Raw genomic sequence first — 16,915 nt, 5'->3', positions numbered from 1 at the left:
CAACTACAGCAATTGCTTACTTGGAAAAGTAACATGAGGAGATAATGTATGTATTTGTATTAGTCATCTAATGCAATGCAGGAGCTGAAAACAGAGGGAGCCAACAGCATCTGACCAGCCAGTTCTCCACTGATCACTAGTGAGTGCCCTGTGTTCAGTGGGTGGTCTTTTGAAAACTGTTCAGGAGGGCACTGAGGCACCTATTAATGTCTTGAAGGGTCAAAAACCATTGAGACAGATGAGAGTTCCTGCCATTCATCCTGGAACTTTGATATTTAAAAGTAAGAGTCCAGTCACCATGGTATCTTTAGATGTATTTTTATTATAGTGATCACCATTAAAAAGTCAACGTTTCCCCATAGCTACCCACCATTCTATACCCGAAATAACACATTTCCCTGCACAAACAAGAAATCTCAATTACTATGGGCGAATGTTGATTTTTAATGGCAGCTACTGATGAATCTCGTTTTGACAGAAGCATATATAAAATCACCTGTTGTATTGAAATTAACTCATCCATGTTATTTTCTACAATTGTCAGTACTACCTCACATGATCACATGCTAAGCCAATAAAAGGCTCTTTGAAGCAAGGATTTGTTTGTATAGCATCAAACAGAATCCCCATCTGGAACGTCTGAGTGCTACTTTATGTAAACAGTAATAAGAGGAGGAGTGGCAGAATTATAGGTACTGTAATAAGGTGCATTCATATTGTCTTTTTTAAAAATCTGTAATTTGGCTAGCCATTTCTACTGTGAGGTTTGTCTTAGCACACCTAGCTCTTCCTGGGAACAAACCTTTTATCTCAAAGTTAGATGTATCTGGGTGGGTCATGAAAAACAGGATTTGGAGCATAAGAGTTCTGAAGGAAACCCATGTAAAGAAACTATTCTAACAATACTATTTTTTTGCCCTCTTTCCTCCTTATCAGTGTGCCTAGACAAAAGGGGCCACAAATCTTTTCAAGCAACATCTATGTAGTTCCAAGATGCTGGAAACAGATGGATTGTAAATCTACTCAATTCAATTCAATTGTGAACTAAAAAGGGTAAAAGGGTAGCCCAGATCCTCAGCATGGAAGTCAATGTAGCTCTGGCAATTTACATCAGCTGAGGATCTGACTGTAATTTGAATATTTAATATACAGTCAGACCTGTTTGGTTATAGAAAATACCCGCAACTGCAGATATTTGGAAAAATGCACCTTAACTGAGAAGTTGTCACATGTACAGAAAATCAAATGTTGATCTTTTTCATGGATTCCATTGCCTTTTGTTCTCATTTTTCCTTGTATTTTACTTGTAGTATATCAACAAACATACACACAGGTCCACAAGAAGTCCCCGTCCCTCTCCCCCACTCACAATAACACCAAAAAATGAACATAGAAAATATTAAAAAACTCTGTATTCAGTAATATTCACACCAAAGTGTATGGATAGATATATCCATTAAAATTATGAACATTTCTAAATATATTTTATGTATCATACATATATTTATATGTATAATTACATATCCACAGAAGTTGTCTTGCTGTGCGAAAGCCAGCAATTAAAGCAGAAACAGGTTTCACAACAGGACACCCATATATGCATATGTACTGGCTGTTTGGTTTGTTAATTTATTTACAACTTAACTATATTATAATAAATGATTACTGCTCTATTGTACAAACATAATAGTAAAGGTTTAGGCTTGTTTTTTAAATACAAAGACTGCAAATGAATACATGAAAAAATACACACCATGTACAGTATTTATAATTTATAAATGCAAAGGTAAGACCTCTTTAAATTATTGCACTTGCATTTCTTTTTACAAAGAAGATAGTTTATACGTATCATATATATAAAATCAATTTTTCACCTTACTAGATGTCATAAAGTTGAATGCTGTTATCTTGAAGTTCTTTCTTCTTCACAGAACTGCCCCCTCTGAACTTTGAATATACGTGGATCTACTCTACAAACCAGTTTGATATACCCTGCAAACCAGTTCATTACTAACTTTTTCAGTTTTTGACAGAGCATACACCCAAATTACAATCGAGCACAGTTTTTGGTCAGCAAGCAGACAAAAGATAGTTGTAATGTGCCTTCGCTAGATTGGGATACCTAACCTAAAATTTGAATAGGAGTATCTTTATAGAAGAGTGCTGAAAGTCACTTAGTCTCCTTAGAATGAACAATTTACTGCACCATTTCACAGAATGGTAACTATATCACAGTGTTTTAGGCAAATGCATTTCTTCAAGAAGTTTGCAATTGTTTGAACAGGTAAGGGACTTGGGTATTTCTTTTAGATAAATAATGCTATATGATGCCCTTACAATTTTAACACTAAGTGGCCTGAACACAGTAACAGCAAGAGACTGACTAGCTAGTACATATATTTCTACTTCTAAATTTGCAATCCATGCAGATTATTTAAAACACACCTAAGTACTATGTACTGTGTGCCATATGAAAATGTAAGTGCTACACTGCATGCCTCCGAGGATCTAATTAACATATTTGAAAATATGCTCCCATTTAAAAAAAAACCCAGTACATTATTCTAATGTATTGCTTCTACAGTGCTACAATTTATAATAATGTAGCTGCAATGTGCTGAACCATTACAGTAGAATATTGCACTATCTTACAAAAATTCTTAACTTGATTACTGCAGTAATGGAGTTTCCAGCAAAGCTTTTATAGAACACAGTATATTAAGTGATAGTTAAAATGGCTAATACCATCCTGCGCCATCCACTTTTCACAGGTTGGCTACGTTTTCCTCATTCATTATGTTCCAGGTATTGTTTCAAGATGCATCAGCAGGAGCTATGGCTGAATATGCATCTTTCTCAAATTCAGCTTCTTTTGCCTACTTAAAAGAATGCAAAAATATAAAATACTGGTAGACCCTTTTTTCTATTGTTTTGTTTAGAAGGGAAAAGGTCATTAAAACTTTAATAAAAATGCTCTTTTGGAAATAAAAACTATACATTTTATAAGACTTCTAGAAAACATGTCTGCCAATTTTTTAAAAGTTCTTATTCATTTTGTGTGACTACTAAAGGGACAAAACCTCAGCTGACATTTGACCACAAAAATGGTTGTGTCAGACGTTTAGTTGTTCTATTTGCCAGTGAAAATATAAATTTGTGGACAACCAAATATTCAACATGGACCTGAGTCATGACATTTGAATGCAGACTCAAACTTCTTCTTAGATTAGGGTTTTCAGTTCTGGGATACTGATTTGGGTTTACTTCTGACAAACACCTGGATGCCTAAAACTGTACTCACTAAATTAGTCTATAGGACAAACTGATGCAACTTAGAAAATTTTGCCCATTAAAACTATTGTTTTTGTTGTTGCCTAAAATATAGGTAGGCTTTGTCCATATGGTTTTACTCCTTTCCCCTGTCTTACTCCAGAGGAGAAGAAAGGGGGTGGAGGGACTGTATTAACTCTAATGGAACTTTAACTATAACAAACTGTTTTAAGTGGTTCAGGTTACTCAAAATGTCAAGTACCAATATGGTTGTCTCATCACATTAACAGAACTATTTATTGCAACTTTGCTTAATTTGTTAGGGAAATACATAAAGCACCTATATGATACTGCCAAGCATTTTCAGTGACGACTCATGATCTAGCTAATTTAGATTTTACAGTCAGTGACTAGAAATCAGACAAACGTTCTGTGAAATGAATATAGCATGTGACAAGGAATATTTTGCAACACTGACAAATTCAGCAAACAGAGGGAGAAGGGTACGGTAATAACAGACATGCTTGAGCCATGAAAGAGATTTTCAATGAGTTGTTTTGGGTATCTCACAGATATATAGACAGACTGTATTTGAGGCCACCACAGATCTGTGAAGTTTCCACATAAATCAGTAACTCTGGGTCGTGTCCCAAGTTCTTTGCTTGCAGTAACACAAGCTGCGTATGAATTGCATTATTTAAACCAGAACTGATAAGGAATAAAGTAGAGGACACCACTTATGTCAATCTTGTTTGTTTAGTTTGATAAAATTGCATCCTTATAATTTTTTTTCATTCCAGAAAAATTCACTGGTGACTATGCAGAGAATAACATCATTTAGTATTGGCAAAGCAAACTAAGCGCTTGCATGGATGTTGCTAGACATCCTTGGTCCCCTGTATGATTCAAATCTGAACTTCAAATAAAAAGATTTGATCAAGATACCCCAAATCTAACCCTACATGGTATTTTATGTGCTGCAAAGGCATATGTATAAATTACGTGATTATAGATCACATACTGTAGATGCATACAAAAACTGGTTTGTGCTCGACCAGAATAGAAGGCAAAACTCTTCAGGGACCCAAACATTTAAATAAAGAAAAATAATAAGATGCATGCTTATTAGATCAATACAGTTCAGTAAACAAGCAGAATGGAAAAAGAGATACTACCTATTGCCTTTAAACTGCTGACCGTATTACTTGTTGTTTTTACATTACACTGTAGTGTTGCCACCGAACCACTTCAAAACTTGCCTATCTGCACGCAGGTAAGAAGAGTTGTATAATATAATGTAGGCTCGGCAGTGCAGACTAAACAAATGCAGTGTTGCTAATGACCGGGGTATAGAAAAGATGTACTATATCTATGCTGAAATTTTATTTATTTTATTTTTAAAAAGAAAGATTCAGGGTCAATTTTGTATATTGAATTACACCCTTTGCAACCACATTAAAATCAAAAGGGTTGCATTGAGCATAGGGCCCCAAACTGCAAACAGTTATACATGTGCTTAATGCTAAGCACGTGCATAATAGTTTGCAGGATCTGAGCCCTACATCAGCACAGAATTTCTTCCAGAGTTTCAGTTTTCTGAATCAGCTATTTTTCTGCTTAGTTAGGTAGCGCTAAACTTGGAAATGTTTGCTGAACTAGAAAAAAAGCAAACGTGAAAAAGGTAAATGGCTTCCCTTTTTCTTTTGGTAGTTGAAAACATACAGTACTGGTGAGCAACATAAACGCTAGTCAAAGGAAAATACTTTCCTTTTATTGTGATGGTACCGCAGTAATGCCTAGTATACCTGACTTTTCTGACAAGGCTCCTATTTCCAGCAGAAAGTATTGTACATTAAACATGTCTCTAATATTTTCTAAAATATGACTCACCACAAAAAATATTAGCATGACCACTTGACATACAGCTAGCTAGGCAGGCAGATCTCTGCTATTACATTCAAACTTTAGCCTGTCATTTTAGTCAGTGTTGATAAAAAGATCCAGCCTGAAATTATGCCTGCATCTTTCCTTACTAGAGATAAATATCCAGTACTTCCAGTGTATGAATGGATGAGCTCTCTATCTTTTCACATAATTACAAAGAACCAAACACCACAGCCAGTGCTTTCAACATTTAACTTGAGAAATAAAACAGTTGTTCTGTGATACCTAATAGAGTTTTTGGAGCCTTGAGCCTAAAAGTTGATTTTCCTTCTGTCTGCAGCAAGATAATTCAAGTACTGTAACTTCAGGAAAAGTTACAGTCCCAGAGGTTTTCTGCTAAATTTCGAACTGATTACAAGTAGATCAAACAAACATTCACAATAGCAATGTGTAAAATGTTCTATTTATAGCCAAGAACTCCCAAGTGACACTGGTGTTAAATCCAGCCACAGTACAATATAATAAAAGTACCATTGAAACCCTTACTAGAAAGATACAATTTTAAAAGTACCCCCTAATATTTTTCCCTTCAGTTTTGAATTAAGGCCTCAGCAATGTAGCCCATGAGAAAAGGCCAGTCTTTTATATTCACATGTCATAAGTTTGCTTTGACAGCTGATTCTGAAGCAACTGAGTTGTCAGTCTCTCTCTGTTTTATGTTGTGTCACTGATGTTAGACAGGAGACTGGCAGTCAGTCGCCTAGCTGAGGTAACTCTGTAGGTATTACCTCCACAGGCAGATCTGCTTCTCAGCATTTGTAGCTTTTTTTTTTCCCCTTTCCAAAAAAGAAAAAACCCAAACCAAACAAAAAAACAAAGGAGAGATGCCTTAGAGTTAAACCAATTTGTCATGGCTGTTTAGTCATCAATCTTCACAGGAAGTGAATCCGAGGTCTGGGGATCATGTGGTTGGGACGGAATCCATAATGAAGTTTCCTCTCCTTGCGTCACTTTTTCCCATTGTTTGAGATTTTCCCTGGAGATGCAAAAAGAGCATAAATCTGTACATAACTTTAATATTTTGTTCATAATAATTTCTGTTACAATACAATTCTGCTGGCCAAAGTAGCTAGTGAACACCTTTTAGATATTAGGATTATTGTAAAAATAACAAGGAGTCCTTGTGGCACCTTAGAGACCTCTGAAACCTGTCACCATGTAGGGTTATTGTATTAGTCAGTCTTCTCCAAAGCAAAGGGCCTTCGAATAAGGGGCGGGGTTCTTGTCTATTATTCTCCTTCCTAGAGGCAGACAGTGCTCATTACCTTAGAGCCTGGCCTACCCTCTCCGTCAAGTCTCCAAACTTTGATTTTACAAATCATAAAAGTGTCAAATAATACAGCTGTTTACAGCTTAAGTATCTGAATGGAATATGGAGCTAGAGTTTCACCTGGTATAAACTGGTATCACTCCAAGGACTTAAATTGGACTTTGTCAATTTATATCGCTGTGGATCTAGTGAGTCCATGATATTTATATATGGTCAAAATGGACCATTTAGTTTTCAAATGCAGAGTAAGAGACAGCCATACTATCTCAGTTTTAACAAAATTCACTCCATTGTGTCCTACCAAGAGTCTAGTTATCAGGGCCGGCTCCAGCATTTCTGCCGCCCCAAGCAAAAAAAACAAACAAACAAAAAAAAGTTGCGATCGGCGGCGACAGTTCAGCGGCAGGTCCTTCGCTCCTAGAGGGAGTGGGGGACCTGCCGCCCCCGAATTGCCGCAGGTGCCACCCCTCTCCCTTGGCCGCCCCAAGCACCTGCTTATTAAGCTGGTGCCTGGAGTCGGCACTGCTAGTTATGTAGACAGACTCTCAGACAGATGTCTGCAGTGAAGGAATAGGAATACAAAACTACTAAGGCCTTACGTATTATGTATCACATTAGATCATTCTAGTTTATGCCACAAGGCCCTCCTGATTTATGTGACGCAGCTTCATTGAAATATTTGGTAAAATGCAGGAAACCACTAAGATATACCAGGTTCTAAGCTGGGAGAGCAGAGAAGTGGTAGGAGCAGGAAAATTCTGAAGCACAGTTGTGGGAGAGCAGATGTAGACTTGCAGAGGTGATGAGCGCAATCAAGGATGCTAAGAGTTCCACTCCTGTTAGGAGCCCTGGGATGGAAACTATGTACCCCTGGTCATTACAATCTGAAAAATACACCTGGAGCCAACCCAACCAATAAAGAAGAAGCACTTGGTGTGGGGCAGGAGGGGCACTGAGAGCTGTGAAAAAAGCTGAACAGCCACCACCATTCCCAGCTCACTTGACATCCAGAAACTCCAGAACATCCCAGGGAGACTCCCTAGGCATGGAGGGAGGGTGGGGGGGGGAAGGTGTCAATCATTATTTGGTTTTTAAATCTGTCTGTTTTATCAGGGATTCAGAGTCCTGAAGGCAAGAAAACAAAAATAGGCTTTAGAAAATTTTGGTTTGAATTCAATCCATCTTTAAAAATCATCCCCTCTCCTTTTATCCCCAATATAAATATATTATCTCAGATTTGGCTGCTTTGGTATGCACTGTGTGTATTCAGTTTCCAAAACAATAATGGAAGTGACACCATACAAATACAACACAGATTGTGTCTTTGGCCTGTACAAATTCAGTAAGAAAGTAAACTTATTGTTCAGAACAGATTTATTAAAACAGAAATGTGGAGCAAACTATCACATAAATTAACCTTTCAGATTCTTAGGTAATATCTTATTCCAACAAGATGAATGATGGTGTCTTTTTAAAAGGTACAGCTGGTATGATTCATATGCCTTTCTGCTCACCAGCAAAGCTCTGGCTCTGAAGTGCCTGGAATAAAGGCCCACAGTCTCTCAAAGTTAAAACTTTGATGCTGACAGGATGTCCTGGCTGCTTGTGTTGCTATTACTTTGCAGCATTTGTCTGTATTCCAAAGAATTCAAGGACATAACATCTTAAACACCGCATTCCAGAAACGAATATTATAGATATAAGGGTGATATCAAAATGTATTTAGTCAGCAACTGAAGCAGTATTGAATGAAGCTCTTCACTGTGATGAAAGCCAATTGCCTCTCACTAAAAAGGCCATATGCACCACACCCTAGTTATCTGAGGGTATGTCTACACAGCAACTAGAAACCCATGAGAGCCTGAGTTTGCTGGCATGGGCCAGCCACAGGTGTCTAGTTGCTGTGTAGAAATACCCCCAAAGGCCTCTGGGGAAACCCAAGACCTCCAGTGAGACAAGCGTTTTGATAATTAGAGGAACTGGCCAGTGAACTTTGAAATACATATTCAGGGTTGAGTTCAAAGCCCCTTGTCTGGCTCCCCCAGCTATAGACAGCCCAGAGCTGGCTGGCTCAGTGCAGTTCCAGTCTTGCTGAATTTAGGATCTCTGCAGGGGTGGCTTTGGTTGTGCAGAGCTGCTAAGTTCTGAAATCAAAGAGCTGCTGATGAATAGGAGGTTAGGCAAAACTCTTACATTGTAGGATTTCAGTTTATCAGGAGTCATTTCAATCTTGTGGTGATCATTAATTCGGCTCACCTGAATATTAGCAGTTCTATACAACTTTAGTCAAACCTTAGGGAATGTACTAGACCTTGAGATGAACCAAGAGTTTAGCTTACCTGGTGTTTGGATAACTAAAATTTGACTGTAGTTGACAAGGACTTTTAGAAATAAAAATATTGAATCTTGGATTCCAAATAGTGAAACATGATTACTGAAGTACAGAACACCAGTGCAATCAGTACTAAGCAGTCTGATTACTGTTAATTCACACACCATATGCTGGTCCAGAAGAAACCCATTCTTGGAAAGATGCTCATATTTATTCTAAAAGACTCTGTGCCTGACCTTCAGAGGCACAGAGCACCTGTAACTCCCACTGAAGGCAAGTACAGTTGTGGGTGTTTGGCACCTCTGAACATCAAGCCTTAAGCATTTCTATTTGAGTGTCCAAGAAGTGAGACTCTCAAAATTAATAGATATTTTAGAAAACTTATTTTAACAACATTGTTTAGAGTAAGGAGGTTTTGCTTGTCTAAAGTTTTGGGAATCTGGACAGGAATCAAGAATGTTGGGGTCTAACTGGAATCCTGATCCTGACTAGAACTTTGTGAAAATTTTCAGCAAAAAAATGTAGATTCGGTGACACTGAAATGTTTTGTGAATTTGTGCTGAATTCGCCAATTGTTTCAGTTGGACAAGAAAATCCAAAAACCCTAAATGTTTCATTTTGACATTTTCAAAATGAAATGTTTCTATTTTTCTGTTCAAAATGACTTTGGTCTGAAACTTCCTTCAATGTTATTTAAAATTTTAATTTCTTTTTAAAAAATGCTCAAAATCAAAACAAAATTTTTCTTTTCAAATCAAAATAAATGTTTCGGTTCAACCCAACATGAAAGGTTTTGTTTGATTTTGTTCAAACTGAAAGACATTTAAAAAAACACCTTTTTGATAAGCCTAAAATTTTGAAAAGTTTTGGGTCAACCCAAAACAATTTTTTTCGGAACTTGCCCCGCTGGCTAGAAGTCCTGACAATGATATGCTGTGTAACCTTATGCATCTTATTTACCCTCTCTAATCCTCAATTTCCATATCTCTAAAATGGTGATAATGATGCTCAACTACTTCACACAAGTATTGTGAGGCTTATGTAAATATTTGTAAAATAAGTGCAAAACATAATTAAGGCCAGTCAAGTGACTGAGGAGTTCCTGGCTTCCAGTCCTGAGGTTAATCCATTAATCATGTGGCCTCTAAAAAGACTTTTCCTACCTACTTCATAATGAAAATATTTAAGTACATATTTCTGAGCAAAGTGGATTTCTGATTTTGAAGATATCCAGCTAATGGGAAATATTTCATGAAGAAAGTCATCTGGAGTTTTCATAAATGTAAAACATTTTGAGAAAGTTGAACAAGTTTAAAAAAAAAAAAAGACAGCATAATTGACAAAAATTGTGATGGGAACCAGCTCTGCTACAGAATGCACAATTTGTCTTTAGGCCACAGAGGAACAGGCAGCCAACATCTAGCTTTCAGCTGTTGATATTACTGGATGACTATTTAGTAATCTATCCCGCACAGGAATTACAAATCTAGCAATTAGCTAGGTTGCAAGACTGCACAAGCTACCTCTACAAGACAGCTGACTGATTCACAATCTAGTAAAATTAAGAATGTTTACAAGTAGTTTTATAGGGAACTTCAAGTGAATTAATTTTTTGCTGAAATTCTCGGTGTTTAGCTTTGGCCTTTTGTTTCTAGCATTAGAAAGGGAGTCTGGAGCCTCCAACACTAAAGGGAATGAGACGTCAGTGTAATAACAAAAACCATGTTAAAGCAGATAGGAACATCTGGAGTAGGCAGGAGCAAGTCTTGCCACCACAATTACATTTAGGCAATTGATGGGCTTATATCTGATATGTAGAAAAGGAGAGAATGCAGAGGAAAAAAGGTATGTGCACACATGGGTGGGAAAGAGTCAGAAATAGCCTCCATCACAATGAGGTCCAGAAGTGGTAGTATTTATTTTATTTAACATTTGCATATTCACTGAGCCAAGCAATGTGGCCAAGTGGAGCTCTCAGAGCCCATCACTGAATTTAGTTAGCAGGCACTCCTCAATAATGTACATCATTGTTTGACCTGCGCCACAGCTGCAGCATAGCTGGTCTCGAAGATACTAGTGGTGCTGGTTGGCTGCACAGAGGCCTTGCCCAATCCAGGATCGACTAAGAAGGACCCATTGATGATGTGGCAGGTTGAAGCTGGGCGGGTGAACAGTAGGGTCTGTGATGAGCAACTGATTTGTGGTTGGTGTTAAGCACCAGTCTTCCTGCCACCGGGATTCTGCTATCATGTCCTGGCATGGCAGCCGTGACCACAATGGGTGTCGTAATGAAACATGTAGCTAGTGGGTTAAAAAGGGCATTGAACAAGGGCAAGTCTAGGTTGGCATGTACCTTATCAAGCAGCTTGCCAGCTGCAATCTCCCTCCTGATGTAAGGGGGAGCAATGTGGCTCAGAATTGGAAGCCATAGAGATGAGTCAGTCGAACAGTTCCTGTGATAATGAGTAATTGTTGAGTCGATTTGCATGTCAACAAGTTTGGTGTTTCCTGACCGATTCCATACAGGCACACAGTTCTCTGCTATTGAGTACGAGATGGCAAGGGCTGAGGTCTTTAGGTTGGAGCATCTGTTCCCCATGAAGAACCTGCCAGTTTGCTGAGAAGGTTGTTGTGTGTCTTGACCTTTGCTTGTATCTTGCTCAGGTGGCTTTTGTATGTCAGTGTTCGGTCAAGGGTCATGCCTAAATAAACTGGGTAAGCTTCATGCTTCAGCCTCTGGCCATTCATTAGGATGTTTAGTTCCCTCTTAGCGTTGGCATGGTGGAAGTGGTATGGGCTAGAGACTGTCTTGCTGGTGCTAGGTGAAGGTGCCATGTCTTGAAGTAGTCAGCCAGGTGGGGCAGTTGGGCTAATTAAGCTACCATCTGAGTATTCTTGTCATATAACCAATGGAACTATTCTATGCAAATTAGCTGTAGAGCAAGGGTGGTGATTTGTTGACTTACCTCTGAAATCACGTTAGTCTAGGACTGTTGGCATGGCATAGATACATACCTTGCTGTCGCACGGATATAATCTGTAAAGTCAAAGTGGCTGAGAACTTAAAAATTGGATGATAACAGACCATGTATCCCAGTGATGACTGAACCTGGTGATATTCTGAATTAAAAAAGCTTCCAGCCAAGCTTGTAGCTGTTTCCATCACTTCACGCTGACTCAGTCATTCTAGGCTTCAGAGTATACACAAACACACACACTTCTGGACCTCAACTGTATATTTTAGATGGATGAGTGGATGGACAGACAGAGCGAGAGGATTTCCTTCTATTTACTTTACACTGCCACTGTACCCAGAAGAGAAAATACTAGTGGTTTAAAGATCTGAAGAACGAAGAGAGTACTCTGATCTGCCACGTAGGAGAGAGAAACATGTCAGTTCAACTAGAATACAGGAACACAACCATCAGAAAAGGAATAGGAGAGAGATGAGGTGACAGTAAAAGCACAGAAGAAAAAGGTATTTTAATTCCCAGTAGTTATGCAAGTAAAATGGAGGCATGAAGCAGACAGAGGGAAGTTGACTTGTACTGGGGTAGATGGAGGTAACTAACTGGGGACACCTTGCCAGTGGACCTGCTTGTCTACAGGTAGTTTTGACATTAAATAAATTTTAATAGCTGCATCCATAGACCTGTGTTAGCTGAACCTACCCAATAGTCCCTGCCTCCAGGTGTTTGATGCACTTGCTAGAGAAGAATATTTGCAATGTAGAGACATATATTTCTAGACAGAGATATGTAGTGGGGCATGCTCTCACTCAGCCAAGATATATGCTGTGCAAAAACTTGCACTGCTACTCACCTGCATGCCCGGAGTAGTGGCCCAGCAGGAGGGAAGATCTGTGTGAGTGTGGTGTAACATGGGATGGCTACAGCATTGTAGAATCCAATCTGTGAAAAACATGGAAAAAATATTGACAGGAGCCAAATTATGACACAGTTAACTGCAAAAGAGCCCCAAACTAGTCTATTTACACCACTACCTCGATATAACGCGACCCGATAGAACACGAATTCAGATATAATGCGGTAAAGCAGTGCTCCGGGGGGCAGGGCTGCGCACTCTGTTGGATTAAAGCAAGTTCAATATAACATGGTTTCACCTATAACGCGGTAAGATTTTTTGGCTCCCGAGGACAGCGTTATATCGAGGTAGAGGTGTACTTACTTATTTTACAATTTACTTACTTACAGTCTGTCTTACTGTTCTGTACCCCCATCACCATAGCCTCTGAGCACCCGTCAAAGTGAACTCAATAGCAGTCAGTTCTCCCTTTTGGGGGTAAAACATACTGCTTGAGGTAGGTTGTCTCTTTGGATTTTGTTGCTAGGTTGATTTGTTCATTGTGGGGGTTGGAGGCATGTGGGTAGATGGGACTGTCCATGTTCGGAGTGTTATTATGGTGGAAAGGCTTTTCAAAGAGGAAAATATTGCAGTGTTTCCAAAAGATGGGTCAGATTCTGGATTTGCCTTATGTCCTCTGGAATTCTGATTCATACTTGGATTCCCTGGATGTTCTAAGGATATTGTATAGTAGAAAAGTTTTCTAAAAATGTCTCCCATTTCTAAACACTGGTTTAGCTCTAACTGTGGGGCCCCTCAGAAGATGGTTCAACTGACATTTTTTATGATGTGTCTCAACGCTGCTCAGAGCAGGTCTAGTCAACACAGTGTTAAAGGTGCTACTAGCCCATCTAGGGTAGGGCACCTAATGTTGCTACCACTGGTGTTAACAGCAGGACATTTTCTGAAAACGGCCCTGCTGTAACTTCACTGATTTCAAGGGAGTCGTGTTTGCTTACACTACACATTTAAATTTGACCCCCTCCTACCGCGCCTCACTTAAAACTAATAATAATCCCCAAAGCTTTAATAGAGGACCACACGCTAGCCAGTCTAGTGCAGGAAGATCCACAGCGTGGGCTACCAGTCTTTTCATCTGATATATAGTTTTAAATGTATTTTAGTGAAATAGCATACTGTACCATGATCACAGGGCTTGACATGTAAACCCCTTTTTAGCTATTGACATATTAGACCTTATCCACATTGTAAGGGTACGGACTCACCCCTATGGCACCCCCTACTGGTTATTCCAGGGAATCAGCTTGTCCAGCATCTGGAGCGCCCTCTGCAGGCCGGTGATCCGCCTTGTCCCTGCTTCTGGCTCCTGTGTCCCTCCCAAGACCCCGGTGCCCCTTGCTCTGGGTGCTGCCCCCTGGCAGTACACCACAGATCTGGGTCTCCCCTCCCTGAGGAACCCCCACCCACTATCCCCACCTTGCCTCAGTACTAGGCCACTGCCAGTCACCAACTAGCCCCCGCTCCCTGGGGCAGACTACAGTATAGGCCACTCATCACTGGCAAGGAGGGTTTGGACCTGCTGCCTTGGCCTAGCCCTGGACTGCCCTCTGCAACCCCCAGTACCCCTTGGCCTATTACCAGGCTGCAGCCTGGGGCTATCCAGGCTGGAGCTCCCCAGCCTTTCCCCAGCCCTGCTCCACTACAGGTACCCTGTCTAGTTCCCTGCAGCCAGGCCTTTCTCTCTCTCTGAAGGCAGAGAGAGATGCTCCTGGCTCCCAGCCTCTTATATAGGGCCAGCTGCAGCCTGATTGGGGTGTGGCCCCAGCTGCAGCCACTTCCCCCAATCAACTCAGCCTTCACGCTACCTGCTCCCTGGGCTATCTCCAGCCCTTCCAGGCAGGAGCAGATGTCCACCCTGCTACACACATATTAAAAAGCAAATCCTGACCCTACCTCCACAGATGCTGAGGCTCCCTCTGCAATGGAACTGGAGTGTAAATAGGTACGTTTGGTGCTTTACAACAGATAGGAGATACAATCCCTATCCTCAGATTCTTACAATCTTGACTACAGAATATATGACATGACTGACAGAGAGGCTGCAGTTGGTAAGGGGGCAGGGCTGCAGAAACAGGAGGGAGGTATAAACATCATAAAGGAGCTCACTATTTTAAACTGTATGTTTTATATGCACTCCATGGGGTTTTTTAAAGAGGTCTGTAATTAATTTTTATTTTATTTTAAGAACTGACAGACTGCTACAGACCTGTCACAAATTCTAAAGGAGATATCTGCTTAACCTACCCTATTAATACCATGGCAAAAAGAGAGAGGTTTTGCCAAAATTAAACACATCTGGGATTTACATTATAGAATCCTATCACTGAAACCACAGTATTTAAAAATTAAAATAAAATATTATGGTTTGGGCCATGCAAATAAGAACACTTTCATTTAAAAAATACACAACGAACTAGACAAACTTTGAGAGGGTCAAAAAAGAGCTAGGGTGAAAAAATGAATAAAACCAGTTAATCCATGACAATTCCTTGAGATAGTTTCCATTTCTGACCAGGAGTTTTAAATTTTATATTTTTTTATTTTAAAAAGGGCATGGATTCCCCAAACTAACATTCCAGTTCTCATCCATACAGCTGCATTTTAAGGACAGACTGTGGCTAGATTAAAGAATTTAATATAGTCCCTCTTTAATTCTGTTTTACAAGTATATGAATATGTAAAAGATTGCAGGAAAACTTTCAAAAGCACCAAGGTGACTTGGGCACTTAAGTCTCATTAACCTTCAGTTACACACAGGCTCCTCAGTGCCTAAGTCCCTTATAAAAATGAAATTTAGGCATTTTTTGAAAATTTTACCCAATGCTTTTCCATTTATTAATAACCAATATGTTAAAACCATCACTAGCTTTCACAAACAAGGCTTTTAACTTTCAGAGAATAAAATTTAAAACAACTTTATTTCAGTTTTACTGCATAAGAAAAATTAAATTTTATTTTCCAACCTAAACATCCAATTTTTGAGAAAAGCTGCCCTTAATCTGAAATGTGTGGGCAGCTTTCTTCCCTCCCCTCATTACTACGGCTGCATCAGTCTGCCTATCAACAGGGCTTTCTGCTGAATGCATAATTGCGGCAATCATGCATCCGTTCACTGGACCTCAAAAATCATACTCTTCTAGGTGGGAGTGGAATTCTTCTGAGTGAGAGATTTGAATGTGCCTTCTCCCAGCAGTTGGTTAAAAAGAGCGAAGGTCTAGAGGAAATAGAGCTGCAACACACTATATTTCAGGACAGCATGAAATAGCATGCTCTTGTTCCAACAATGTCTCTGAGGAGGATGTTTCCAGTAGCAATTTTAAAATCAGCTATGGGTTTGTTTGGAAATATCATATCCCTTATCAAGTTTTACTTGTGTATATCTTGCAGCCATTATAAAACATTTAATTTTAAAACAGCCCATACTTGGCCTTGAGGGACCTCATCCTTCTTGTCTCTGTCCATCATAGGTATAGGTTGAATACCTATCTTCCTCATTTCATCACCCTGGAGAGAGAAAGAAAAAAGAGTCATGTACTTCCTGAATAACTAAGGACATTCAGAAGAAAAATCAAGATTTCTTAACTCAAAAGGTGTTTCTGGTTTATATTATTTTTAATCTAAGTCTTTAGAATTCAACATACCATATGGGAACAATTGAAGATACAATCTCAGAAAACTGTACAACAAGGACTCCTTTTATGAGCATGATATACTCAAATGGTAATGTAAGCAATAACTCCTAGAAACTAAGCATGATTGTGATATATTTTTGTGCATTTAACTTTGTTTTAGATGGGCCTATCCCAGGTTGAAGCAGTTGTATAGAGTAAAAATAACAGACCAATATAAAGATTTACCTGCCCTCCCCACAATGAACCCCATTTCTCTTAAAATGTGTCACCAATGCCTCATAAAATAATGACCTGCTTTGACAAGTTATTCCACAATCCCTCAACTAACTCATTCAGGAAAAGCCTAAGAGATGAATCTTGCAGCATGCCCTGAAGGTCAGTTGATCCAGGCAATTTTGGACCAAAGGTGAGGAGTAAGTTTCTCAGTATTGGGCACCTTGCAGAAAGTATCTTTCCAATCAGCCACCTCTTTTAAAAACAAGTGGTGCTAGCCACACGCTTGTGCTCATCACAAGTGCTGCAGTATTACATGGTGAAAGAGGCAGACTTTCAGGTATACGGGAGCCACACCTTTTATAGGGC

At 39.4% G+C, this 16,915-nt stretch overlaps 1 protein-coding gene across 5 annotated transcripts in view; it reads right to left on the bottom strand.

The window, feature by feature from the left end:
- Positions 1 to 302: 302 nt before the first annotated feature.
- Positions 303 to 16,915, bottom strand: part of PDE10A (phosphodiesterase 10A) — a 534,797-nt gene continuing 518,184 nt past the window's right edge. For all 5 annotated transcript variants that reach the window (XM_054023695.1, XM_054023697.1, XM_054023694.1 and 2 more), the window contains exons 20-22: positions 16,125 to 16,205; positions 12,639 to 12,727; positions 303 to 6,190 (exon numbers count right to left, since the gene is read on the bottom strand). In XM_054023695.1, the coding sequence (XP_053879670.1) occupies positions 6,073 to 6,190; positions 12,639 to 12,727; positions 16,125 to 16,205 (288 nt within the window). In that variant the 3' untranslated portion in view covers positions 303 to 6,072. The remainder of the gene's footprint in view (positions 6,191 to 12,638; positions 12,728 to 16,124; positions 16,206 to 16,915) is intronic.

This window comes from Malaclemys terrapin, chromosome 3, assembly GCF_027887155.1.
Source record: "Malaclemys terrapin pileata isolate rMalTer1 chromosome 3, rMalTer1.hap1, whole genome shotgun sequence".
In the NCBI taxonomy this organism is placed as follows: domain Eukaryota; kingdom Metazoa; phylum Chordata; order Testudines; family Emydidae; genus Malaclemys; species Malaclemys terrapin.
This window is presented reverse-complemented; position numbering and strand designations above follow the sequence as displayed.